The sequence below is a fragment of the Doryrhamphus excisus genome, chromosome 10, assembly GCF_030265055.1.
Source record: "Doryrhamphus excisus isolate RoL2022-K1 chromosome 10, RoL_Dexc_1.0, whole genome shotgun sequence".
Taxonomy (NCBI): domain Eukaryota; kingdom Metazoa; phylum Chordata; class Actinopteri; order Syngnathiformes; family Syngnathidae; genus Doryrhamphus; species Doryrhamphus excisus.
The window spans coordinates 13,081,151-13,108,020 of record NC_080475.1 but is presented as its reverse complement, the minus strand read 5'-3'; the positions used below and the strand labels follow the sequence as shown (position 1 = coordinate 13,108,020).

The following is a 26,870-nucleotide window of genomic DNA, read 5'->3' as shown; positions in this document are numbered from 1 at the left end:
CAATTTACCTGGGGGCCACCGGAGCTAGGTTCTGGGTGAAGCCGGGCCGCATCAGGTTTTAAAAAAAACAACAACAAAAAAACGCATTTATTAAAAACTGGAAAAAAAATCAATAAAAAAACTATCTTCAATGCTTTTGCTTCTACTATACCCTACACTTTTTCAGTACTTTGGTTCCGGTTTTCCACACCAAAATATCTGATAAAACATTCCGCTGTTCTCAAATATCTTAATTTATATTTTTCTATACACAAAATAAAAAAAAATTAAGAATAAAGACAATATATCAATCAATCAGTAATAAATAAGTAAAATAACAATAAAACAGCAAATAAGAAAAACGTAAGAAACCACATACAGTTGGTAGAGAAATTATTTTTTTCAGATTCAAATGTACAGTATTAACAGTTATTTAACCTTTAACATGAACATTAATGAAACTTAATAATTTTACCCAATTAGCAAGTTAGCATCGTACTCAGTTCCATCTGGGAGCAGCGTTGTAACTTTAACAACATGTTTGATCAGATGCTTTATCTTGACGTGTATTTTCCGTTTTATTCCAAATCATTTCCTGCATTTATTTGTACCCACCATCATAAGCCTTTAGCTTCATTGCTAATCCAAAGCAAAACAGGGCGGGGCAAAATCATGTTAATTGTGTCCGGTGTGCACACAGCTTTAAGCTGTCATTTCAACATTAAACTTTGGTATCAAGGTGGGGGCCTCAAACTAGCGTCTCACGGGCCGCATTTAGCCTGCGGGGCCGCGAGTTTCAGACCCCTGACATAGACTATCTGCTTATTACATGAGGCAACTCCTACAAGTGTAAAGGCCTGCCGAGGACAAGAATCTTATTAAGCAGACATAAATTTAATTAGGGTTTCTCAATTAAAATGACCCATAGACAATCATCTTAACGTCGTTCACCACTTCTTGGAGACCTGAGATGTACATGTATATAAATGAACCCTGAGCTTTGCTCTGCCGGGTCTAAATGAAGCTGGACCTAAATGTGTAAGGAAGTCAAAGAGGTTAAAGGAAATGTGAAACCCTAAACCGGGGCTCCATGACAGCCTTGAGAACACCCGCTATTGCAGTCACACTGTTTATTGGGATTGTTTGGCTGCATTTTTGACGGTGAACAACAAATGTTTGAGCTTGCTGAGCTGTTTCCCCTAACAGGTGACGGACCTGTGCGATTTAACAACTGCATGAGGAATGTGACTGAGCTGGGTCATCCGTTATGTTTAGTTACTAGGTTTTGCAAGATCTCTTCTTTTTGTAGATTACTGTAGCTCAGGGGTCTGAAAATCAATTTACCGTGGGGGCCACTAGAGCTAGGGTCTGGGCAAGGCTGGGCCGCATAAGGTTTTCCAAAAAAAAACAAAAAAAACGCATTTATTAAAAACAGAAAAATATACCAACTTTTTCAGTGCTTTGGTTCTGATTTTCTACAATAAAAGCTCTGATAAAACATTCCACTGTTCTCAAATATCTTAATTTTTATTTTTCTGCACAAAATAAGATAAAAAATAAATAAACAAATCAAGAATAAAGAAAATCAATCAGTAATAAATAAATATAATAATAATAATAAAACGGCAAATAATAAAAACTTAAGAAACCACATATAGTTAGTTAGTTGGGTAGACAAATTATTTTTTTCAGATTAAAATGAACAAAGCATTATTAGAGCCCTGTAGACATGACAAAACACGACTATAGTAACATTTATGCTTTTTTTATTTACAACATATTGCACAACTGCAGGGTCTTGAGACACATGCTAACTCGCAAACTAGAGAGCTAGCGACCTAAACGGTAGCCTTCAAGTTATTTCCTTTGAACTTAAATAGCCAAAAACTTACCACTTCCACACGGATAGGGAGGATAACTATTAACAGTTATTTGACCTTTAACATGAACATTAATCAAACGTAATATTTTTTTTCTGGGTACATGATACCATACAGCATCCATATCAAACTTGGCACGGGCCGCACTAACATTAAACTTTCATATCAAGGCGGTCTCAAACTAGTGTCCTGCGGGCCATATTTGGCCCGCGGGCCGCGTGTTTGAGACCCCTGCCGTAGCTTAAATTGTCTGTGCTCTGTCTATGGTAATGGTTTTATTCCAAAGCGGCAATGTCTTATGTCTGTGTTAAAGAGACATTTATTCCATTATTTGTTAATGGTAATGGTTTAATTTCATTTGAACATGCATAAGATTACAATTGAATGCATCACATAATCAGTTCACAGTTCCACATGTCCAAAAGAAGCAAAGCTTATTAAATCCTACTCCTCCATCTGGTACTTTTACAATCAGTAACTGTTGCATTTGTTCACTTCCTGCTTTCCTAATGTATTTTTTTAATTGTTTTTTTAATTTATTTTATTAATTTTATTTTATTATATTTTATTTAGTAGTTCCACATGTCCAAAAGGAGTAGGAAGAAGCAAAGCTTATTAAATCCTACCCCTCCATCTGGTACTTTTACAATCAGTAAGTGTTACATTTGTTCACTTCCTGCTTTCCTAATAAAATGTTTTTATTGTTTTTTTAAATTTATTTTGTTAATTTTTATTTTATTTTATTTTATTTAGTAGTTCCACATGTCCAAAAGGAGTGGGAAGAAGCAAAGCTTATTAATTACATTTGTTCACTTCCTGCTTTCCATAATACAGTTTAAGGTTTTTTTTTGGTTTGTTTTTTTTTGTCGATGAAAATGTTGCATTTGAAATGATGTCAGTTAGGTCTGGAATAATTAACCACAATAAACAAAGGATGGATTTATATGCATACATGAGCTCATAATTTTTTGTGTATCTTTATTCAGAACCTTGATTCTGTGGAGTCGAGCTGGAACCTGCTGTCCATCTTCAGCCTCATCTTCAGTCAGAGATCTCCCCGTGTGCACCCAGAAGCATTTGAAGAGACCCCGGTCCCATAAACGTCATACCCTTGCATAGCTAGCCGTTGTCTGCTTGCTGCAGCCCAGGGTGTGGCTAACTATGGGAACCGGGTGCTGTGCCTAACTCGGACACTTGGAGTAGCATGGCCTCTCCTCCTCGTCCATACGCCCCAATACCTCCTCCAGCTACCTGTGCTACTTTTCCTGATAATTCCACTCCCTGCACCTCCTTAGGCAGTCCTGTTTCTAAGGAAACTGCAACAAGACAATACCCGGTAACTGTCCAGACCTCATTCTTGCCATCTCTCACACACCCCGCTGCTTTTTCGGTGAAGACAAGAATATGTCCAGCCAAGCACGGCATTGCGGTGTCTCTCTGCCTTGTGGATAGTAGCAGTACTCCCTCCAAAGACACTGTAAAAGACTTGAAGCCTATTGGCTGGGTGACTCCAAATACATGGGACAGTCGCTTCAGCGGCACAGAGGAAACGATGGATGTTCGCAAACTGGAAACAACTTGTGAAAATACAGCTTTGCGCAATGTTGAAGAAACTAAAAAACAAGTATGTGAGGATTCAGGACATATAGCTGCCATAGATGCGGACTATATTGATATTCTGCAGGCAAATTTGCTTTTTGGAAAAAGTCCATCAGCAACTGCGGGGCAGCAGAACTCAGCACAAACTGAAAAACATCAATCAGAATTATTCATGCATTTACCTAAAAATGCGCCTTTATCGTCTCTCCACCATTCCCAGTCCCATCACCCTCAACCCGAAACATTTCAGTGTGTCCGCACTGTCCAATTCTCAGAGAAGCCCTGCACCCCATGCATGACAAGGAGACAAGGGGAAGTGGTTTCCCAAACTCAGGATTTAAAGTGTCGGCATCGGGAGTCCTACAAGGCCGCTCTGAAAAACCCTGTCGGATTAGAGAAGGCAAGATCGAGGATGTTAGGTGTTTTGCCGGAAGATGGTGGAATCTCACGGTGTGATGACAGAAGGAGACCAACAGAGACCGAGAGAGGAGGACCACAATGGCATGACCAAAAGCCTTGCTGTGAATCCGGGATGGAAAACTTTCCCAGTGCCAGTGGAGCCATCTTTAAGGAGTCAGGCGAGACGCACAGTGTTCCATGTTGGAGACATACAGGAGATAAAACCCCAGCTGACCGTACGGCCTACACTAGAAAGTTTGACAGAAATCCAGAACCCATAACTCACAGGACCGACGTGCCTTTCCGAGAACCAACTGATGCAAAATATTACATCGGTTTACAAAACGGGAGTAGAGCTAATACAGACATATTTTTCCCATGCACCAAGAACCCTCAACATGCAAATATAATCTCCGACGATCACCACAGCTTATCACATCGCTGCTCCGAAATTCCCAAACCTTGTGAAAGGCCACTTGACAGACCGACTCCCACCGGAGCTAAGGACAAACGGGATTCCTCTCTCTCCACAGCAGTGGTGGACACCTCGGAGAAGTGCCAGTTGGTTCTCGTTGACGGTCAGAATGTCAGGAGGGGGGCGGATGCTGACACGGGTGCAGGTGTTCCTCAGCTACATGTGGTGAAGTGTAAGAAAAGCACAGCTTTTCAATTAGTATCACCAAAGATCAGCAGGATGAAGATGGCCATTCCAGGTATCACTCTTTACTTTCTTTTTACTATTTTTACACTGACAAATATGGATAATACCAAGTACAACAATGTACTATTTTAGAGCATACAGTAGTATATACAGTAGCCAAGACAGGTACTGTGGAGTAGAAAAATAATGCATATATATATATATGAAGCCCCTATTTCCTCCAAATGTATCCTACCCTTTCAGATGCGGTCAGCAGATCCAACGATGGTAGAAGCTTGAAGAGCTCTTCACTGGAAACAGACACTCACAAGAACCCTCAGTCGTCCTCTACTCATCCCAATCCCAGACCAGACCACCTCCCTTTGGGTTTCCTAGGTCCCAGAGTTCACCCGCTCTATCAAGGAGTAGCAGCACTCACAGGCAGGTTCTGATCGTCCTCAAACTAAGAAGAACTGTAAGAATGTTGTATAAGTTGAATGTTATTAACTTCTTCACCCATCCAGGAGGCAGAGACAGAACCGGCAGGGCCATTATTGAGCTTTATGGAGACCACCAAGAATGGAGATCTAACATGACCAGCCAGGAGCTCCTGGGGATGCTGCTCTACTTCCACTCTATCATCAGGTAAGTATTGACAATATTACCTGTTGTTATATTGTATATTTGTACATACTGTACATTTGTATGTGTATATGGACTATTATCTTCCAAGGAGAGAACTCAGAGAAGCTGGGATGACCTTAATCTTTGATGCAAGGAAGTCAAATCCTCCACCGCTGCTTTACAAAGCCTTGATGACGCTGCAGGTAACATCCAAAGTGCAAGTTTAACAAGTGCATTTCACTGAAAGGCTAATAATTAGTTGATATTGGCATAAAAATTAGATACCGGTTCATATTGGTATCACATTTTCTGCCAGTATTCAGTGTGCAAGTGATGATGTCATGCTCCACACAGCAAAAAGCTTACTAGTTTAATGTGTCTGCGGTCTGAAATGACTTTGAAGTTTTACCTTTGTACTGGAAATATGCAATATTAATTATGAAGTAAGGCATATCCCATAATTTCAGATTTTGAACTTTCCTATGTTCTTATAGCTTTCTGAATATGGAATATGGTCGTATCACCTCGTATTTAGGTACATGATTAAAAAAAAACGAAAAGTAAACTATATTAGGAAAGCAGGAAGTGAACAAATGTAACAGTTACTGATTGTAAAAGTACCAGATGAAGTGGTAGGATTTAATAAGCTTTGCTTCTTCCTACTCCTTTTGGACACGTGGAACTACTAAATAAAATAAAATAAAATAAAATTAATAAAATAAATTTAAAAAAACAATTAAAATTTATATTAGGAAAGCAGGAAGTGAACAAATGTAACAGTTACTGATTGTAAAAGTACCAGATGGAGGGGTAGGATTTAATAAGCTTTGCTTCTTCCTACTCCTTTTGGACATGTGGAACTGTGAACTGATTATGTGATGCATTCAATTGTAATCTGATGCATGTTCAAATGAAATAAAACCATTACCATTACCAATATCATTGCCAGCATTATTTAATTGGCTGATATAGTTAACTTTGAAACAGCTAAACAATGCATAAAGCCAACAATACCCTATTACCTAAAAACCCGTCCATCTATTTTCTATTCCGCTTATCATCACTAGGGTTGCGGGGGTATGCTGGAGCATATCCCAGCTGTTTTTATTCCATTGTAACATGATGAATATTCAAATGAAACTATTACCACAACATGTGATCACAGCATGTATATTAAACGATGTTGTTAGAGGTTACGTGCATTATTAGCTAGCTCGTTTTCTCTTGTTAAAATACACAGAAAAGGGAAAGAAATACTGTGTGTTCATGTTTCACACAAGGTTTGTGGATGATGGTCAAAATTGAAGAGGTTGGGAACCACTGAAGTAGAGTGACCATATTTTTGATCTTTTGAGCTATTCAAAGTTTATTGAAATATATTATAATATCAATGCATTTAGAGTAAGTCTCCATTGTATGGCTACAAAATTGTGATGTACCAAATACTACCTATAACCAACGACACACATTCAGGTAGGCTTCTCAGAGGTTACTTAACATATTTTATTCTCAAATATTGTTTAAATTATTGTTTTTTTCAGGAGCTCATTCCCCAGGCAGTAAACAGTTTGCTGCTTTTCATAGACAGAGAAAGCAGCCCTCATCCAGAGACGTGCCCCACCATCCAGGTGAGTCAACTCATTACCTCCCCCAAGGTTTTGTTAGTTGTTTGGTAAACAGTGCAAATGCAATATATGCAGCCGAATGGCCACCATATGAGAACCATGTAATAATATTAATAATGGTGTTCATTTATTTGGACCAAGCAGACTGAAGTGGTGACGTCCCCGAAAGCCTTAATGAAGCTGGTGGAAGAGAGTCAGAGAACCTACTGCCTGGATGGAACACTGTGTCACAACAACCGTGACTGGATGGAGCTGCACCAGGTCAGGACCGATGACACCAGCGACTCATCTCATTCTCATACTTCCAATCAGAAACTCAGCACAGACGTCATCTTTGACTTCCACAGAAACTCTTTCCATTTGCATCTGATCTTCACGAGGCGTCTGGTCTGCTTCTGAGAGCAATCAGTAACTTAAAAGCTCCTCGAAGAATGGACTCTGTTCAAGTACTGTAAAGCTGTCTTTTTACTACAGTCTCACAATACACTAGAATACACAGAATAATATTTGGTTGTCCTACAGACTGTGCAGCAATGTATGAAGGAGCAGAGGACTCTAATGCGTGATGTACTGGAGGATAAGCGATTGGTTCACTTGCAGAGGGAGGGTGGGGCCATCCTGGCGAGGCTGAGGAAGGAAAGTGACCTCAGATACCCACATTGTGAGGACCTCAGGTGGGGTATTTTTTTCATTCATTCATTCATTTTCTACCGCTTTTCCTCACGAGGGTCGCGGGGGTGCTGGAGCCTATCCCAGCTGTCTTTGGGCGAGATGCGGGGATACACCGTGGACTGGTGGCCAGCCAATCACAGGGCACATATAGACAAACAACCATTCACACTCACATTCATACCTATGGACAATTTGGAGTCGCCAATTAACCTAGCATGTTTTTGGAATGAGGGAGGAAACCGGAGTACCCGGAGAAAACCCACGCATGCACGGGGAGAACATGCAAACTCCACACAGAGATGGCCGAGGGTGGAATTGAACCCTGGTCTCCTAGCTGTGAGGTCTGTGCGCTAATCACTTATCCGCCATGCCGCCCGGTATTTTTTTCATTCATTCATTTTCTACCGCTTTTTCCTCACGAGGGTCGCGGGGGTGCTGGAGCCTATCCCAGCTGTCATCGGGCGAGAGGCGGGGTACACCCTAGACTGGTGGCCAGCCAATCACAGGGCACATATAGACAAACAGCCATTCACACTCACATTCATACCTATGGACAATTTGGAGTCGCCAATTAACCTAGCATGTTTTTGGAATGTGGGAGGAAACCGGAGTACCCGGAGAAAACCCACGCATGCACGGGGAGAACATGCAAACTCCACACAGAGATGGCCGAGGGAGGAATTGAACCCTGGTCTACGTGCTAACCACTCATCCGCCGTGCCGCCTGGTATTTTTTTTGTGTATTTTTATTTTTATTAAGTGATTTTTCTACTTCACTCTTCTTTTCATCACATGCAGTGATGCAGTAGACTCGCTGACAAGCCTGTACAACAACATGGAGGAGCAGGTACACATCCTTGTGCAGAGCTCCAACACGTCTCTGGAGCATTTGGAGTATTTGCTACACGTCAGGGAGATGGAGGGACATGTCACACAGGTGCCAAAAACGCACTTTTAGCATAGCCTGGACTTGTATCCTAGTGATGTATTTGAATTCAATCTCATTTTATTCAAGATGCAAAAGTGGTTTTACGAAGAAGGAGAGCGCCACCTCCAGGAAGCCAAATCGGCGGTGGACTCTGGAGAGCAACTGGAGCAATTCCTCAACCGCTTCACTGCTTTTCTTATTGAGGCTAATGTAAGTCATATGCTTGTATCATAGTACATCAAAAACCACCACCTGTACCCAATATTTTTTACATATCAAGGCATATCCAACATCTGACCTTTCACCTCTTTACCCTCAGGATCGCAGACATCATGCCATGTCATTAGTTGAAGACGCTGAGCACCTCCAGCAGGATGGGGTATCTTACCCAGAAACACAAGTCTTCTGCAGCCTTATCTGCATGTTCAAAACAGAACTGGACGACTTCCTGTGCAGAGCGGAAACATGCAGCAGGGAGCTCCAGATCATGGTCAATGTGTGCGATTTCTGTGAGCAGGTTGGTGTGAACTCTGATTGGACAGTTAAAACTACTTTGTTGTTGCTTTACATCAGCTTAAATAATACTGACGTAGTTTGACAGGCAGGGTACATCCTGGTATGATCACATGTCAACACATTTGTTTCACAGGCTAGAACTCTGGCTGCTGAATGCATTGAGTACCTCAACCAGAACCAAACCAGGACCTCCAAAACCCAAGACTGGGTTCAAAATAGATCACCTGTCAATCAAAACCAAGATGGTGTCCATGCACTGCTCATCCCAGTCACACCCACAACCACCAGTGCATTGTCATCAGACACCTCAATGCTCCAAATCTTCCAGGATAAGTTCCTCCAGTTCAGCCCAGACAAATTTCAAGAGGTGAGGGCCCAGGCCAGTGCCCTGCGAGGCTCCAGAGGGATGAGGGTGTGGAACGCGGCGTGGCTGAGGTGCCAGGAAGCCCAGCAGCTGCTTCAGGAGAAGATTCAAGACACCACAGATGAGGTTTTGAACAGGAAACCACAAAATAGCAGCTGTTGTGGGCATCATTATGTCGATGTGGCCAGCACTCATGTTCAGACAGCACCACCTAGTGGTTTGGTGGTGCAGTCGACTCCAGGACCACAGCACCCGCAGTGGGAGGCCATTGTGTCAGGGGCGATGGACCTAGGGAATAGAAGAATAGAAGCTGACTGTGACCTGATCAAACCTGAAGAACATGGTGACGCAGGAAGTAGCCGGAAGTCAAGGTGAGTGTAACTAGCATGAATTTCACACCAAGCATGATACAGTATGTCAAATGCTGATACATCTTGATAAATCTTGTGGATTTACTTCTATTAACAGATCATCAAGGAAAGAGGAACGAGACACCAAGAAGAGTCGAGCGAGAAGCGAGCGAGATGCCGCCGCTCTCTCTCAGTCTCACACGGTCGGCTGCCACTGGTTCCTGTGGGGCAGAGGCCTTCGAGCCAAGTCCCAGTCCCAGGTAGAAGCGACTGAGTTTCCCACGCCTCCAGAGGAGCAGGTTCGACCCCCATCCTGCTCTCACCACGGTCAGCCGTCTTGTCGGATCCTACAAGAGGCTCAGAAGTTTCAGATCTCCCGCCACGGAAGCTTTTGCTCAGTGGGATCCTGCACCAGCAATCGATTAGCCGTGGAAGAGGGGGGAGGTTATCTCTGCAAACACTCTAGCTTGCCAAGTGGGAGGAGTGAAGGAACGTTCTGCTTGGAAAGTCCACAGGAGAGCACCAACAATGCTCTGTAAGTCTTTTTTTTCCTAACTTAAACTTTTTACCCAAACATAGCATTTTGGGTTGTAATGTATTTTTTTGTCTCTAAGCTTCCACTGAAGTTGCACAGGTATTATTCCTCCTGATTTGGGATTCCCAAAACTTTTACAATTTTGACGCCTAGCTGCTCCTGCTTAATGAAACCAAAGAGACAAACTAAAATAGGATAATCTTATTCCCTTTCATTGTTCTCCCAGGAGGCTTCAGCGTGTCCTGGAAGAACTGCTGATCACAGAGAGAGAGTATGTTCGCTCACTAGACTACATCCTGACTCACTACCTCCCCCTGCTGGACAGACCAGACATCCCTCAGGACCTCAGGGGCAAGCGCGGTGTCATCTTCGGGAACCTGCAGAAGCTTCATGACTTTCACAGCCACTACCTCCTGCCCGAACTGGAGGCTTGCCAGAGTGAGCCTGCCATGGTCGCGCGGTGTTTCCTCAGACACGTTAGTACCATGTATTCTTTGTGATCATGTGATTAAGGTGTGTTTTCTCAGCCTCGCCTTATGGGCATGAGTTTTGGTGGTGACCATGATTGCATGTACAGGTAGCGGAAATGAGCTTAACTCTAGAGTGGGTGGGTTAGGACATAGTTGGGAGAGGAGCCAGATCAGATGGCTTGGGCTAGGATGGCTCCGTGCCTGGGAAGGTGTTCAATGCACATCCAACCAGAAAGAGGCCTCCTCAGTCTGGGTTCCTTTGCTAAGACTGCTGACTTTGTGATCTGATCCTGGAAGAACATGGATGGATGGATGAATGGTTCTTAATAACCATTTTGCTTTGTCTCTCTCCACAGAGTGACAGTTTTGGACTATACGCGCTTTACAGCAAGAACAAACCACAGTCAGATGCCCTCATACTACATCGCCGCCATGACATATTTAAGGTCATTTTTTTACCCCTCTTTCTTCCGTCAAAATATTTTGCGTATAGTTTTTTGTGTTATAAATGGTCTGATCTCAGCCACACACAAAAATCATATGACTAAGTCATCATTGCGTGTAAGCTCGCATGACCAGATTTACATTTTATGTGAGACATATGGCTCATATATCATATGTTTTTATTGGGTTTGTGGTTTTTGACACATGATGCATCCTTCATAATTTTGGTGGTCACAGAGAAGCCCTGTATTGTGCAATAACAAACAACAGATGTTTGTTGATGTATAATATATATATATTTTTTTTTATTTATATTATATTATATTTTTATTATGTAAAATATATTTTTTAATACAGTTCAATGCACAGTATTAATATTATATTATCTTTTTTTTGTGTTTATCATGACAATTGACACCCTGCCTCCCCTGACTCAGCGTCACAAACAGTGGCATTTTTGTCCAAAACTGCATAAAAGTGCATATTAAGAAATTAATGTTCACCTTAATTGACACCAGTTCTGTGGTGGGATTATCAATTTAGCTATTTTTGACAGCATCCTCTTCATAATGCATCATCTACAGAATGGGAGTGGAAACAGCTTGATTGGCAGATCTGTTTTTGTTTCTTTAGCTGAGGTTTCTGCTTTTATAGTTTAACAGCCTCACGCACATATTCCATGTTAACATGACCACTATCACGCAAACGCTAAACCATAATGGCGGTCATCAATCTAAGATAGTTTTTCATGTTCAGAGAAAGCAGCAGGAACTCGGGGACATGATGGACTTATCGTCCTACCTGCTGAGGCCCATCCAGAGGATCAGCAAGTACAGCCTGCTGCTGCAGGACATGCACGCTCTGACCGCCTCCCACTGGCCACAAGACATTACCCATGATGCTCTGATGGCCCATTCTCCTGACCTGAGCTGCAGGGAAAGAGAACAGGCTGACATCCAGGCTGCCGCAGAGCTGGTTCGCTTTCAAATGCGCCACGGCAATGATTTGCTCACCATGGACGCCATCCAGGACTGTGATGTAAGGTGGTGGAAAGCTAGAGATGTTTTCATTAGATCAGAAGAACCACTTTTCTCCTATTTCCTGACAGGTGAACTTAAAAGAGCAAGGTCGGCTCATTCGACAGGATGAGTTCACAGTTTTCTTCCGGAAGAAGAAATCCATCCGCCGCATCTTCCTCTTTGAGGATCTCATTCTTTTCAGCAAAACCAAAAGGACAGACGGAAATGATGTTTATGTCTACAAACAGTCCTTTAAGGTTAGCATTGCAACACTATACAACTTCTCAAGAACAAAAAATGTCAAATGAAAATATCTAAATAAAAATATGTACAATGTCAATACATATTTTGACCCTAAAGCCCTCACAAAAAAAGAAAAACATTAACAGTGTTTATTTTTACATTTTTAGTTAATTTATGTAACTGACTTGTATATTAACCAAGCTACATTGTAGCAGCTAGCATGAAAAACTATTTTTATCTCGCGGACTAACACGACATGTCGCTAATCGCTAGTCAATTCGGCGTCATTCACAGACAAAAAAGTGGATACTTAGCTCTTAATTTCACTAGAAAGACCTTTTAATTAAGAGCATTTTTTTTACGTCTCGTGCTGGAAGACACAGCCATCCCAAGGAGAGTGGATATCGTAAGTGCTGTCGCTGTTGTTGTTATTGAAGGAACTAGCATAAGCATGATCACAGCGTGTGTATCAAACCGGGCAACGTTGTTTTTGAGAGGGCTTCATAGTCGAAATAGGTGTATCCCAATGACAGCCTTGTAAGCTAGCTCAAATTAACTAGTTTTCTCATGTTATAATGCACAAAAAAGGAAAGATATATGTGTTCATGCTTCATATAAGTATTATGAATGATGGGAAAACATTAAAAAAGCTGAGCAACCAAAGTAATGTTGTTCTGAACCCATCTTTCCAAAAAAGTGACGTATTCTCTTATTGTATGTTTCTATTATTCCAAATATGCAATCGCTTATGTTGACGTCAGACATAAACATGTTGTATCCATAGTGAAGGAGTCTCTGTGTGCTGTCTTGTTCAGACCAGTGACATCGGAATGACTCATAACGCTGGCGTTAGCGGACTCTCCTTTGAGATCTGGTTCCGCAGACGCAAGAGTGAGGACACCTACACTCTGAAGGCCAGCAGCATGGACTTGAAGAAAGCTTGGACCACTGACCTGGAGAAGCTTCTCTGGGATCAGGCGGCTCACAGTCGAGGTACGTATCAACTGACAACAGTCTAACTATTAGGTTTGCTAACTGTTGAATATGTTATGTATGAATATGTGGTAGAGCTGAGATTACAAGAGAGAGTGTTCATGGGACTCAGCCGCAAAACCTTCATGGACATTCAACCCAGTGACTCCACCGTTGGCGACCAGGCCATCAGCAGCCCCAGGAGAAGTAAGAGCATTCTGCATACGGTACTCCACATTTATTATCCTCACAAATACAGCCGGCCAGCCAATCACAGGGCACAAACAACCATTCACACTCACATTCATACCTATGGACAATTTGGAGTCGCCAATTAACCTAGCATGTTTTTGGAATACGGAGTCCGGAGTACCCAAAGAAAACCCACGGGGAGAACATACAAATTCCACACAGAGATGGCCGAGGGTGGAATTGAACTTGGGTCTCCTAGCTGTGAGGTCTGCGCGCTAACCACACGACCGCCGTGCAGCCCACTTTCATTAATTAATTCATTAATTTTTTACCGCTTATCCTCATGAGAGTCACAGGGGTGCTGGAGCCAATCCCAGCTGTCTTCAGGTACACCCTTGACTGGTCGCCAGCCAATCACAGGGCACATAAAGACAAACAACCATTCACACTCACATTCATACCTATGGACAATTAACCTAGCATGTTTTTGGAATATGGAGTCCGGAGTACCCGGAGAAAACCCACGCATGCACGGGGAGAACATGCAAACTCCACACAGAGATAGAGTGGAATTGAACTCGGGTCTCCTAGCTGTGAGGTCTGCGCACTAACCACTTTTTTGTTTCTTTACTTTATTTGCCTTTTATTTAACCTACAAATGTGTCAGATCATTTTGCCTGTCCCTGTATAAGGAAGTCCGCCCCTCTGTGACATCACAAAGGAACGGTTTAACCACGCCTTTTGAAACCGAGCGTTTTGAGCCATCCCAAACTTCTTTCAGGGCTCACTTCCAAATATGCAAACCTCATTATATGAAACTTTGGCATCATTTAACATGAGAATACAACATTCTAACTATATTTATAGGTCAGAAAAGTAGAAAAAGCATAATAGGTCCCCTTTATCCTTAACACACCGACAGCAGTGCTCAGTTCCAACACAGTAAATGCTTGTTCCTTATTTTGACTAGTAAGTTATCATATGTAGACCAGCCAACAAGGTTTTAATTGTAATCCATGTTTGTGCCCACCGAGCTCATTCTGGTGTCATTGATGCCGACTTTCTATGTGTGTTGTCAGTCCCTGTGGCATGTTGTTCACACAGGACTGTAGATTACACTCGACCTCACTCCATTGGGTCCGCCTCCACCACCCTCAGCCAGTCGTCTTCTTCGTCAGGCCGCGGCTCTCTCTCCCCTGCTGGCTATGCTGGGAACCCATCCCACGGGGTGGAGAACGGTCCAGCCGGAGGCCCCGTTCCCGACACTGTGTTGGATAATGAGGTCAACACTCATCACTTTCATTTTCATCATGACTGTGAACGCTGGAAAACGCTCCATCATCCACAGAGTGCGTTGGTGTTCAAAAAATAACATCCAAGTCCGCTTTTGAGCTTGCGACTAAGGTTTGTGCTGTGTTTCAGCCGTGGCGGACATCACGGATTCATCCGAGGAGAGTGCCACCGTTTTCTTCAGCGACTCGGAGCACAGCTTTTTGTCGGCCCTTGGTGGGGAGGTGGTTGACTCTTCATCCTCACTGAGCTCACACAGTTCCAAGCCCTGTACATCAATGTGTCGCATGTCACCGGCTGTCACCAGGAATAAACCACTTCCACACCGGGCTAATGCTCAGGTACACTGACGGTAACACCAATAATTAAATCCTCTTATCAGTGTATTAAGATTCTATATGAACACAAGAAATTACAACTTGTTTTGATGACATTTGACAAATATATAATTGTGGTGGCACGGCGATCGAGTGGTTAGCACGCAGACCTCACAGCTAGGAGACCAGGGTTCAATTCCACCCTTGGCCATCTCTGTGTGGAGTTTGCATGTTCTCCCCGTGCATGCGTGGGTTTTCTCCGGGTACTCCGGTTTCCTCCCACATTCCAAAAACATGCTAGGTTAATTGGCGACTCCAAATTGTCCATAGGTATGAATGTGAGTGTGAATGGTTGTTTGTCTATATGTGACCTGTGATTGGCTGGCGACCAGTCCAGGGTGTACCCCGCCTCTCGCCCCAAGACAGCTGGGATAGGCTCCAGCACCCCCCGCAACCCTCGTGAGGAAAAGTGGTAGAAAATGAATGAATGAATGAATAATTGTATGAACACACTAAATGAGATGGGAAAGTAATTTTATATATATATATATATATATATATATATATATATATGAATATATATTTTATGATCAATGGGCATGATAATATTACTTATTTTTGTATTACATTCCAGGAAGAGGTTTCCATTGGAAAATCAACAGAGGTTTAAGGTTGGATTCCCAGAGCGCGGTAAGCTTGTCAGGTTTCCCTAATTAGGGGTTGACCTACGAAATGCAGTTTTTAAATGAAACCTTATTATTAATATTATTATTATTATTATCAAATAACACTGATGCATACTCTGTTTGCTTTCTGTATTATTATAATCCAAATATTTTTGCAGGTCTCACGTCTACACATTCTGCCGGATGTCCACTGGTCCACCTGCTCATTGTTTGGGTATCATTTAAGTGGCTTTATATTCAATATAATGTGGTTTTTAGACTTTGTGTGGTTACATAGTCACACACCAGTCATCTATTTTTATGGTTACATTGCCACAACGTGTCATATGTTACGCATTCATATGTGGTTGTATTTGCCACACACCCTGTTAAGTTTTGCTAAATACATAAAAAATAAATACATTAAAAAGTATCAAATTGCAGAATAACAAGCAGAAATATTGGAAATAGTGAAGTTGATATGTTAAAATGAAGGATTTATGATTTGAATTGTGTTTTTGTAGTATTTTATACCACAGATTATGGATATATTATTAAGTTAAACACACAGGACCAGAGGCTAATTTATATTTGTGTTTTCTTGTGTTTGTATTATGTAATTAATGATTTGAGAATTATGATGTAAATAAATTACATCTCCCATGTACAGGTGGCCCGAGGAGCTAAAAAAACAAAGAAATGGTTGTGTTTGATTTACAAAATGGATAAACCACTTTTAAATAGCACATATAATTGATAGTAGCAAGAGTATCATTGCAAACACAAACAAACATATATTTCATGTGAAGCTACTCACTGTTTTATGACATTGCTACCCTTTCTTTACGGTGAGCTGGTGTATTTAAAGGGGACCTATTATGCTTTTTCCACTTTTCTGACCTATAAATGTAATGATAATGTTGTAATCTCATGTTAAAGATGCCAAAGTTTCATATAATGAGGTTTGCACATTTTGGAAGTGAGTCCTGAAAAAAAGTTTGGGATGGATCAAAATGCTCGGTTTCAGAAGGCGTGGTTAAACTGCCCCTTTGTGATGTCACAGTTTTGTGAACATTGGCCAGTATGCTAGCCGACAAACTGCTGCTGACGCTTCCTGACGCCTTTCCAACTTTACTAGGTCGTGTGGACTGAGCAAAAGCAGTAAGTAACAATTCATCAGTGTCCTAACTGTGTTTATTTTTTGTAAGTCATGGAGCAAAAGCGCTTGCATACGCGAAAATGCTAACGCTACTTACCATTGAGAGACGTCATGAAGTAACCTCTTTTCTTAAGAAACTTGGAACGGTCCAGTCTCTACTTCCGGATCGGATTCGTGATCCAACACATATAGCTGTATGTTAAAAGCCGACATTTTAAAAGTTTATTGTCAACCCCTATACCGTCAGCTAGCGTAACAAACCGGAACTCCTTTTAAGTAATTGCTGGAGTGACCAACCACAAACAGAGTGGTGTGCCTGGAGGCAAGCAATGGGCGGAATACATTAAAATACACCGTTTTCGCGGGAACCACGAAATCCAGAAAATACAGCAGAATAGGTGCCGATTCTGGAAGTACTATGAAGCTTTGTGTGCTGGTTATTGTGTGTAGCTGCTCTATAGGAGTCCACAACTCAATATAAAGGGCCTATTAGGTCCCCTTTTAAATGCTCTCACTTCCAAATGGCATAACAAAAACATCAAATAATGGCAAATAAAATTTCATGGTACAGGGAAGTTGTAGCCAACACCTTTCCTGACACAGAGCAAATCTGTTTAGCATGTAAGGGCATTTACTAGATCAACAATACTATCTGCCCCAATGGCTGGACGGGACAAAAAAAAATGCTCTCACTTCATTATCCTCATTGTGAAAGTGATGTAGACGTGACTCATTCGAAAAGTGAAAATGCACGTCAGCGCATGTTTACAAAAAATACACAAAAAAATACATGCACTAAATAATGGAAAGTTTTTAATAATTGAATACCTACTTTATAAAAATGTTAACTGTCACCAACAATGCAACTTGTACAGATTCATTTTGTATAAAGCTTTTTGATGATCTGTTGACTGGAGTTTTGACAACTCTGTATTAAATATAAACAGATATAATATAAAGGACAGAATTCAAATGTACAATGGCGGTTATTCTGTCTATGACTGTCATGTGGACTTGCTGTGTGTGTTTTGTGTGGCAGTAAAGAGCAGCAAAAAGAGGAAGTGATCCAAGCCAGTGTGGCCTTCCAACTAAAAACAGAATTATGAGGACTCGTCAGATGCTGACGACCCACTCTGGTTTCACATGCTACAAATATCTCCCCACACCGCCACAAGCTGCTATCACACACACATGCACGCATTCACAAACACATACGGCAACAGGACACACACCTTCAGCAATAATAAGCGTCTCGCTGCAGTCATGAGTTCAGGTAAGCCTCCAAAAGCATGCTTATGTATTTTATTTTTTGTGTTATTTTTTTTGTGTTATTTTATTATGTTGATGATGTGATTCTATTGGATGTCTTTCACCAGTTTATTTTGGGAGAAACTCGTTAAATGAGAGAATGCTGAGAGATGATAGTGATATGGAGTGTTCACATTGACATTTTGTACAAGATGTTTTTAATGTAACATTTGCTTTTCATTCTAGATATGCTGAGACAAAAATGATTTTTTTTTATTAATTACAATAACAAAATACATATATTTTTTATATAACTGAGTCACAAAATAATGCTGGGACATTTGCATGCATGCTTTTAACTGTTTTTCCACATGAAAACACAAAATAAAAGTTATTATTGTTAAATATTATTTGCTGTATTAATCACAATATTTATAATAATGCTGTTAATAAATTATTTATTACAGATATGTTAAATAGATTGCAGTAAGTAGATTAGTTTTAGGTACACACTATAAAAGGACTACAGTTCCCATGATGCTTTTCCCATTAAATTTAAGGATGTCAGTTTTTGCTTAGAAAAATAATAATAAAGTTGTCAGTAGTTGCTTTTTCGAGAAAGAGAATGTATAGTTCTCTGATTTCTCCCTAAATATAATAGACCACCAAGAATATCAATTTTAGCATTATTATTATTATTATTGTCTATTTTGTTGGTTTTAGTTGTGGTCATCGAACGTTGTGACCTGAACATCAAAGGCAACAGGAGCAGCCATCACACCGACAAGTATGCCGATGAGCGTCTGATCGTCAGGAGAGGACAAGCCTTCACCATCTTTCTGCACCTGAGACCTGGAAACCAGACCCTCAAAGACCTCACCTTCATTGTCCAGACCGGTATAGCAATCAACCTCTGTGTGCGTGTGCGGGGATTTGAACATTGATAAAGTGTATGTTCATACTCCAGGTCCACTGCCCAGAAGAGAATCAGACACCAAAGTTTCCTTCCCACTTAGCCAGTCCACAGTGGATACTGAATGGAGCGCCTCAGCCACTAATGAGTCCACTGGGAACAAAGTGTCAGTGACCATTATGTCCTCCCCCAAGGCTCCCATTGGACTCTACTCGCTGACTGTAGACCAACAGGGACTCAAGACCACCTTAGGACAGTTCACCTTGCTGTTTAACGCCTGGTGCCCAAGTTAGTCATTTTTTCACACAAAAGCAGCTGTGATTTGCAAAATTTAGAGAAAATGGTAACATTACTGGCCAGATGTTGTGTTGTTGTAGTCTCAAGTGTGATGTGTTGTTGTGTGTCTCCACAGAGGACGGCGTGTACATGCGCAGTGAGACCAAAAGACAAGAGTATGTCTTATCACAACACGGGCAGATCTATAGAGGCACACACAAACGAATCAAGGGCATACCATGGAATTTTGGACAGGTTTGTGGATTAAAAGATAAATGGCCGTTTATTATCAACTCTGATAGGGTTAGCAGCTAGCGGAGTGGGGGCATGCCTGGAGGCAGGCCGTGGGTGGAATTAATTAAAACACGCCCTTTTCGGTTTAAAATCACAAACTCCAAAGAAATACAGCTGAATGGGTGTAGATTTTAGACGATCTAGAAAGCTCTCTGGTTATTGTGTTTAGCTGCTCTATAGGAGTCCACAAATCAATACAATGGGCTAGAAAATGAGCATCTTAGGGCCTCTTTAACTCAGGTTTGTCCATTTCTTCTGATCCCGCTACTCCTTCAGTGGAGTTCAGACATAGTAAAAAAAATGTGATTAATCATGATTAATTAATTTGAATACTTTGATTAATCTGATTTTTTTAAAATCAGAAATACAAAAGAGAATTAATCAATGGAGTTCCGACATAGTTTTTTGAAATGCGATTAATCGTGATTAATTAATTTGAATACTGTGATTAATCTAAAAAAATTAAAAATCTGAAATAGAGAAGAGAATCAATAAATTCTTTACTGTTTTTAATTTACTGTATGTGTGCAGTTTGAAGCAGGGATCCTGGATATCTGTCTGAAGATCCTGGACGACAACCCTAAGTATGTGTCGGACGCAGATCAGGACTGCTCAGCCAGGAGGAATCCCATTTATGTGACCCGGGTCCTGAGCGCCATGGTAGGGTCTCGGGAAGAAACCATTATATTTTAGCATCAATGAGTATCTCGCTCTAGAATGATAATAGAACAGTTTAGTTCATATTGATACAGTAAGGTAACAAAATGCTACTTGTTTATGAAATATTTGTTTATGGAGTTGAGGTAGTTACCCTTCCTCAATGTGTCGCCTATATAGCGGACCAAATGTTCCGTACTAAAAAATCTGATTACAGTTTCTCAATTCAGATCAACAGTAATGATGACAGCGGCGTGCTGGTGGGAGAATGGTACGACTTTTCTGGAGGCGTCCATCCCGGCCTGTGGGTCGGCAGCGGGGAGATCCTGCGTCAGTGGGTGGAGAGCGGCCCCGTCCGTTACGGCCAGTGCTGGGTCTTTGCTGCTGTCGGCTGTGCAGGTTGAACAGCCATGCATGTCCGCCGCGGATACTGTTTATGTCTCTTTTGTCACGGCGAGGGCGAATACTGCAAAAAACAACTTTAGTGGGTTAGCGAGGGGGTGTTAGCGAGTGTTGTGGCATATTAACAGATTTTATATGTTACATGCCTCCAGTGTCCCGCGCCCTCGGCATCCCGTGCAGGGTTGTCACCAACTTTGGCTCGGCTCACGACAGTAACGCCAATCTGATCATAGAAAACCATTATGATGAGGACGGCAAAAGAATATCGGACGGAGATTCAGTTTGGTGAGTCAACTACAATGATATTAAAATCGATTACTGTATCAGATTATCATTTATTATTTGACTTGGCAGGAACTTTCACGTATGGGTGGACAGCTGGATGACTCGTCCAGACTTGGGGAAGGAGTTTGATGGCTGGCAAGCCAGCGACCCCACTCCACAGGAGAAAAGTGACGGTCAGTTTTCTTACACAGAAAATGGAATACATCCCAAAATGTGTTTGCAAACGTCGTGTTGTTGTGTTTGTAGGTGTTTACTGTTGTGGACCAGCTTCACTGAGAGCCATCAAGGAAGGAGAGCTTACCAAAAAGTATGATGCTCCTTTTATATTTGCTGAGGTGAGTGGTAAGGCTTCATAACAGTCATATATTTAATAATTAGTATGGTAATCAGCACAGGGTAGATCTTACTTACAGGAAGTGTTTGCGTGAGTAATGCTGAATGCACCGGAATGTGGTGGTTATTTTCTGCGTCCTGATTGGTTAAGGGAGAACCCCCCCGCATTATGTTAAAATTGTCAATCATTTCCTGTGCAGTACAAAATGCGTTCGGCTTGCCAAATTTACATAAATGTTTTATCGCTAGCAGTGTGACTCTGAAGTGCTACTGTATATGTTAGTGCTATATGTGCTATATGCAAGTTTTATCTCCGCGAAAAAGTTCTGCAATGTCAAAGGTACGTGCAGTCGCACCCAAAACGGCGAGAGGGAAGACGCAAGGAAGAAGGAAGAAAATACATAGACAATCATGGGAAAAACAAAGACAGGAGCAATACCTTTTAACAAGGATGCAAAAACGCTACAGTTCAGGAGTGAAATACCCGTGAGTCACTTAATAATTGCTTGTGTCCGACACTGGTTAATCATTAAAATAACCTGATACATAATTACCAAAATTATTCATTCATTCACTCATTTTCTACCGCTTTTCCTCACGAGAGTCGCGGGGGTTGCTGGAGCCTATCCCAGCTGTCTTTGGGCGAGAGGCGGGGTACACCCTGGACTGGTCGCCAGCCAATCACAGGGCACATATAGACAAACAACCATTCACACTCACATTCATACCTATGGACAATTAACCTAGCATGTTTTTGGAATATGGAGTCTGAAGTACCCAGAGAGAACCCACGCATGCACGGGGAGAACATGCAAACTCCATGCAGAGATGGCCGAGGGTGGAATTGAACTCTGGTCTCCTAGCTGTGAGGTCTGCGTGCTAACCACTCGACTACCCTGCAGCCCCACTTTTTTTTGTTTCTTTACTTTATTTGCTTTTTATTTAACCTACAAATGTGTCAGATAATTTTGCCTGACCCTGTATAAGGAAGTCCGCCCCTCTGTGACATCACAAAGGAACGGTTTAACCACGCCTTTTGAAACCGAGCGTTTTGAGCCATCCCAAACTTCTTTCAGGGCTCACTTCCAAATATGCAAACCTCATTATCTGAAACTTTGGCATCGTTTAACACAAGAATACCTAGCATGTTTTTTGGAATGTGGGAGGAAACCGGAGTACCCGGAGAAAAAACCCACGCATGCACGGGGAGAACATGCAAACTCCACACAGAGATAGCCGAGGGTGGAATTGAACCCTGGTCTCCTAGCTGTGAGGTCTGCGCGCTAACCACTCGACCGCCGTGTCGCCCTTACCAAAATTAATGGTAAACAAATAAGAAACGTAAGCTAAATGATAAACTGTTTCCTACAAGATTCAGATCATGAATTGCATGGCTTGTTTTGTAGGACCTTTTGAACCTACTTATATATACAAAATACCACATAATATAAGTTGGACTACCTCAAGTTCTGAGGTTTTAAACCGGTATAATACTACAAGTGTGTACGTTTCTGAGCAGGCGGCGCTCAGGCCGTTGGTAATGTAACCTACTGTACAGTATGTGTGCTATTTTAGGTGAACGCAGACGTGGTGGACTTGGTGCGTCTGTCTAATGGAAAGTTTGTCAAATTCAGCGGCTCCACTAAATCTGTCGGACGTTTCATCAGCACCAAGACTGTCGGCTCTGACGAGAGACATGACATCACGCATCAGTACAAGTATCCTGAGGGTAGACACGTCTTACAGATTCATTCAGACCAGGGGCGCCACTAGGTTCTGAGGACGGGGGGGGGGGGCTTAGCCCCCTGGAGATGCACAGGATATGAATGAATGTAGTAGGCATTAAAAAAAAATCTAAATAACGAACAAGAACTGGGATATAACTTTCCCACTTTTGGACAGATTTAGTAGAGATACTCAATTGTTTAGGCCACCATTAAATACAATAAGTAATCATAAATTACTTAATAAATTGAATAAAATAAAATAATAAGTAACTAAAAAAATAATAATAATAAATAAAATAAAAATAATAAGTACACACAACCTACACTGCAAAACTGCTGCTGTCCAGTGGACAGTGATCAATTATATAATAATTGATATAATAATAATATAATAATTATTGTATAATAATTATATAATAATACAATAAATATATAATAATATTATTATATTATTAATTTGCCTATTATTACTATCATCATTATTCTTCTTATGATTATTACTACTACTACATGTAGTAGTAGTAGGCTAGTATTAGCCTGCTTATTGGCTTGCTTATTAGCCTGCATTTGCCCTATTATATGAAATTTGTCAGATTTTTTTTGTAATTTTTTTTAAATCAATAAATTATAAAAAATCAATAAAAAATATTATATAATAGATTTTTTTTTTGCAAGTTTTTTTTAAATCTATAAAAAAATTACAAATAAATAAAAATTATCAAAATATTAAGGGGGACTTAAGAACATTTTAGGCCTAATGACGCCACTGGTATAAATCACACACAAAATATGAAATATCAATAGGAAAATATTTTCCCCCCCTTGATGAAATACAGTAGCATGTATCAGAACATGACAATAGACATGAAGGTTATCAATGAAGGCCATCCCTCACATAGAGTGGGTTTGTGATGATGATGATGATGACGATGATGATGATCACATGCCTGTTACATCACCATTTCCTTTCTCTAGTACTAGTAGTAGGCTAGTATTAGCCTGCTTATTGGCTTGCTTATTAGCCTGCTTTTGCCCTATTATATGAAATTTGTCAGATTTTTTTTTTTGTAAATTTTTTTTAAAAATCAATAAATTTAAAAAAATCAATAAAAAAAATATCAAATTATTTAGGGGGGCTTAAGAACATTTACAGCCTAATGACGCCACTGATTCAGACACATTCTCTCTCTGTATGCGTCCATACTTAGGCCTCTCCAAACTTAGGCTTCTTGTTGATGCGGTTTAGGTTCCCAGGAGGAGCGTCAGGTGTATGAGAAGGCTCAACACCAGAACAAACTACAACAGCGAGGAGAAGAACCAGGCCTCCATCTCAAGGTATTGTACACCTTCATACACTCATATTTCATTTAATATTCTTTCATTAAATAAATAAACTAACTAAGACATCTTGGATCCCACCCATCAAAACGTCCTTCTTCCTGAAGATCAAGCTGGCTGAGAACATGATCGTAGGCTCAGATTTTGAGGTCTGCGCCGTGCTCGCCAACAACTACGCGGCGACAAAGAAGTGCACCCTGCTGTTCTTCGCCAGGGCGGTGGGCTACAATGGCAAACAAGGAGAGAGCTGCGGATTTGCCTCCGATAAAGTGGAGGTGCCCTCTGGAGAAGGTGACGGGTGAACACTACACACACACACACACACATGCTGTTAGCATCCACACTTAATGTGTTACTGTGTTTTCAGAGAGACGGCTGCACCTCAAACTGAAGTATGACAACTACGGATCAGTGATTACGTCTGATCGACTCATTCATCTGTCTGCCATCACCATTGACAAGCAAACTATTGATTACCATAAGGCAGAGAAGACCATAGTACTGGATGAGCCCTCTATAGACATCAAGGTATTAATTTACTGCATATATACTATAGATTCATCTTAAATACTGCTCTATGTTTGTTTGTGAGAGAGAGCTAAATCTAATATTTTATGTATTTTATGTATATTTTAGTTCAATTCCACCCTCGGCCATCTCTGTGTGGAGTTTGCGTGTTCTCCCCGTGCATGCGTGGGTTTTCTCCGGGTACTCCGGTTTCCTCCCACATTCCAAAAACATGCTAGATTAATTGGCGTCTCCAAATTGTCCATAAGGGGTGGCACGGCGGTTGAGTGGTTAGCGTGCAGACCTCAAAGCTAGGAGACCAGGGTTCAATTCCACCCTCGGCCATCTCTGTGTGGAGTTTGCATGTTCTCCCCGTGCATGGGTGGGTTTTCTCCGGGTACTCCGGTTTACTCCCACATTCCAAAAACATGCTAGGTTAATTGGCGACTCCAATTGTATGAAAGTGAGTGTGAATGGTTGTTTGTCTATATGTGCCCTGTGATTGGCTGGCCACCAGTCCAGGGTGTACCCCGCCTCTCGCCCCAAAACAGCTGGGATAGGCTCCAGCACCCCCGCGAACCTTGTGAGGAAAAACGGTAGAAAATGAATGAATGAACAAAGAGAAGTGCACGGCGCCGAGTGGTTAGCGCGCAGGCCTCACAGCTAGGAGACCCAAGTTCAATTCCACCACAAAGGGTGGAATTGTCCATAGGTATGAATGTGAGTGTGAATGGTTGTTTGTCTATATGTGCCCTGTGATTGGCTGGCCACCAGTCCAGGGTGTACCCCGCCTCTCGCCCGAAAACAGCTGGGATAGGCTCCAGCACCCCCACGACCCTCTTCAGAAAAAGCAGTAGAAAATGAATGAATGAATGTATATTTTATGTATTATACCTAATGTCTTCTGTGTAGCTGCTGGGAGAAGCTAGGGTGAGGCATCCGCTGTCGGCACAGTTGACCTTGTTGAACCCGTTACCAGAGACCCTATGGGACTGCAGCTTCACCATCGGGGGGCCTGGTCTCATTGATGGAAAGCCCATGACACTCAAGTACAGTATAGCAAAATTTATTTTTGTCATACGACAAATGTCACAGATAGTCACAGAGTTTTACTCAAGACGGTACTTGTACTAGTCGTGGCTGTTCTTTGCAGGATAGGACAAGTGGGCCCCAAACAGGAGGCCAGGACCACTGCTGTGTTTACACCCACCGCTCCTGGCCCATGTGTGCTGCTGGTCAACTTTGACAGCGACAAGCTGAGGAGCATCAAGAGTTCCATCAATGTTCTGGTGAAAGACGAAGATACTCCACACATGTAACACTCCAACCTGATGACACTTTTTAATGGAATACAAGGCGATTAATTTAAATTAATCTATTTCTATCACCCTCAATGAATTTTGACTCGTAAATTTTAATCACAGTGAAATGTACAACCATCATCTTTGCTGATTCTGTAAGCAATCAACTTTGTCTAATCTACCTAATCTCTACATTGATTTCAATTGTACTCAAGTTAAAGTCCACTTAAGGTACAGGTCTAAGAAAAAGTAAAAAGATACAGGTAACAATTTACAGGTTCAATTTAGGTTTGATGTGTAGATGTGGTTAATAATATGAGATACACAAAAAAATGCATTCTGAAATAAACTAAATGTAAGATGTGGAAATGAACATTTTGTGAATGTTCTGGCAAAAACAAGATTTCACTTTTTTTTTTTTAAATAGTCTAAGAAAATAAATGTGACAAAAATTAGTAGCTGCCATTTTCATTTTCTAAGAAAAAAGGTTGGCGACTCTTGCCTGAACCAAAATGTAACCTCAACCTTTATCAATTAAAATGCCAAAATAAAATTTATAATACTTTACCAGGTTTGTTCTGGTGTCCATTGTTAATTATTGTTTCCAATTTTTTTCATGTACTTTTTCATTCATTCATTCATTTTCTAGCGCTTTTTACTCACGAGGGTCGCAGGGGGTGCTGGAGCCTATCCCAGCTGTCTTCGGG

The 26,870-nt window shown here is 41.4% G+C and overlaps 2 protein-coding genes across 7 annotated transcripts in view; both read left to right on the top strand.

The window, feature by feature from the left end:
• The window catches only part of LOC131137283 (uncharacterized), a 35,668-nt gene extending 17,551 nt beyond the window's left edge, over positions 1-18,117 (top strand). For 2 of the 6 annotated variants that reach the window (XM_058085021.1, XM_058085020.1), the window contains 23 exons: positions 2,846-4,570; positions 4,762-4,938; positions 5,022-5,142; positions 5,231-5,324; positions 6,663-6,749; positions 6,888-7,007; positions 7,094-7,192; positions 7,269-7,420; positions 8,217-8,355; positions 8,434-8,556; positions 8,666-8,863; positions 8,996-9,597; positions 9,695-10,111; positions 10,338-10,587; positions 10,938-11,027; positions 11,782-12,063; positions 12,134-12,301; positions 13,103-13,280; positions 13,356-13,466; positions 14,531-14,800; positions 14,874-15,082; positions 15,693-15,748; positions 15,903-16,437. In XM_058085021.1, coding sequence (XP_057941004.1) covers positions 3,064-4,570; positions 4,762-4,938; positions 5,022-5,142; positions 5,231-5,324; positions 6,663-6,749; positions 6,888-7,007; positions 7,094-7,192; positions 7,269-7,420; positions 8,217-8,355; positions 8,434-8,556; positions 8,666-8,863; positions 8,996-9,597; positions 9,695-10,111; positions 10,338-10,587; positions 10,938-11,027; positions 11,782-12,063; positions 12,134-12,301; positions 13,103-13,280; positions 13,356-13,466; positions 14,531-14,800; positions 14,874-15,082; positions 15,693-15,728 — 5,430 coding nt within the window. In that variant the 5' untranslated portion in view covers positions 2,846-3,063 and the 3' untranslated portion in view covers positions 15,729-15,748; positions 15,903-16,437. Of the gene's footprint in view, positions 1-2,845; positions 4,571-4,761; positions 4,939-5,021; positions 5,143-5,230; positions 5,325-6,662; positions 6,750-6,887; positions 7,008-7,093; positions 7,193-7,268; positions 7,421-8,216; positions 8,356-8,433; positions 8,557-8,665; positions 8,864-8,995; positions 9,598-9,694; positions 10,112-10,337; positions 10,588-10,937; positions 11,028-11,781; positions 12,064-12,133; positions 12,302-13,102; positions 13,281-13,355; positions 13,467-14,530; positions 14,801-14,873; positions 15,094-15,692; positions 15,749-15,902; positions 16,885-17,921 lie in introns of those variants that run through there. The other 4 variants (XR_009131877.1, XR_009131878.1, XM_058085022.1 and 1 more) reach the window with 4 other exon arrangements.
• LOC131137285 (protein-glutamine gamma-glutamyltransferase 2-like) lies at positions 18,026-26,701 on the top strand. The gene is made up of 15 exons (XM_058085024.1): positions 18,026-18,155; positions 18,854-19,027; positions 19,098-19,331; positions 19,456-19,574; positions 20,145-20,273; positions 20,501-20,669; positions 20,825-20,957; positions 21,027-21,130; positions 21,204-21,292; positions 22,866-23,019; positions 24,264-24,352; positions 24,463-24,646; positions 24,723-24,883; positions 25,775-25,911; positions 26,016-26,701. Exons 1-15 carry the CDS (start codon positions 18,026-18,028, stop codon positions 26,179-26,181), a joined length of 2,172 nt encoding a protein of 723 aa, XP_057941007.1. The 3' UTR covers positions 26,182-26,701.
• The last annotated feature ends 169 nt before the right edge of the window (positions 26,702-26,870 follow it).

Excerpts from the sequence above, each read along its gene's own strand:
- LOC131137285 (XM_058085024.1), top strand. The coding sequence starts at position 18,026 with ATGCTACAAATATCTCCCCACACCGCCACAAGCTGCTATCACACACAC. Across the intron at positions 24,647-24,722 it reads GGAGGTGCCCTCTGGAGAAG|AGAGACGGCTGCACCTCAAA; the intron begins GTGACGGGTGAA and ends CTGTGTTTTCAG. Across the intron at positions 24,884-25,774 it reads AGCCCTCTATAGACATCAAG|CTGCTGGGAGAAGCTAGGGT; the intron begins GTATTAATTTAC and ends TCTTCTGTGTAG.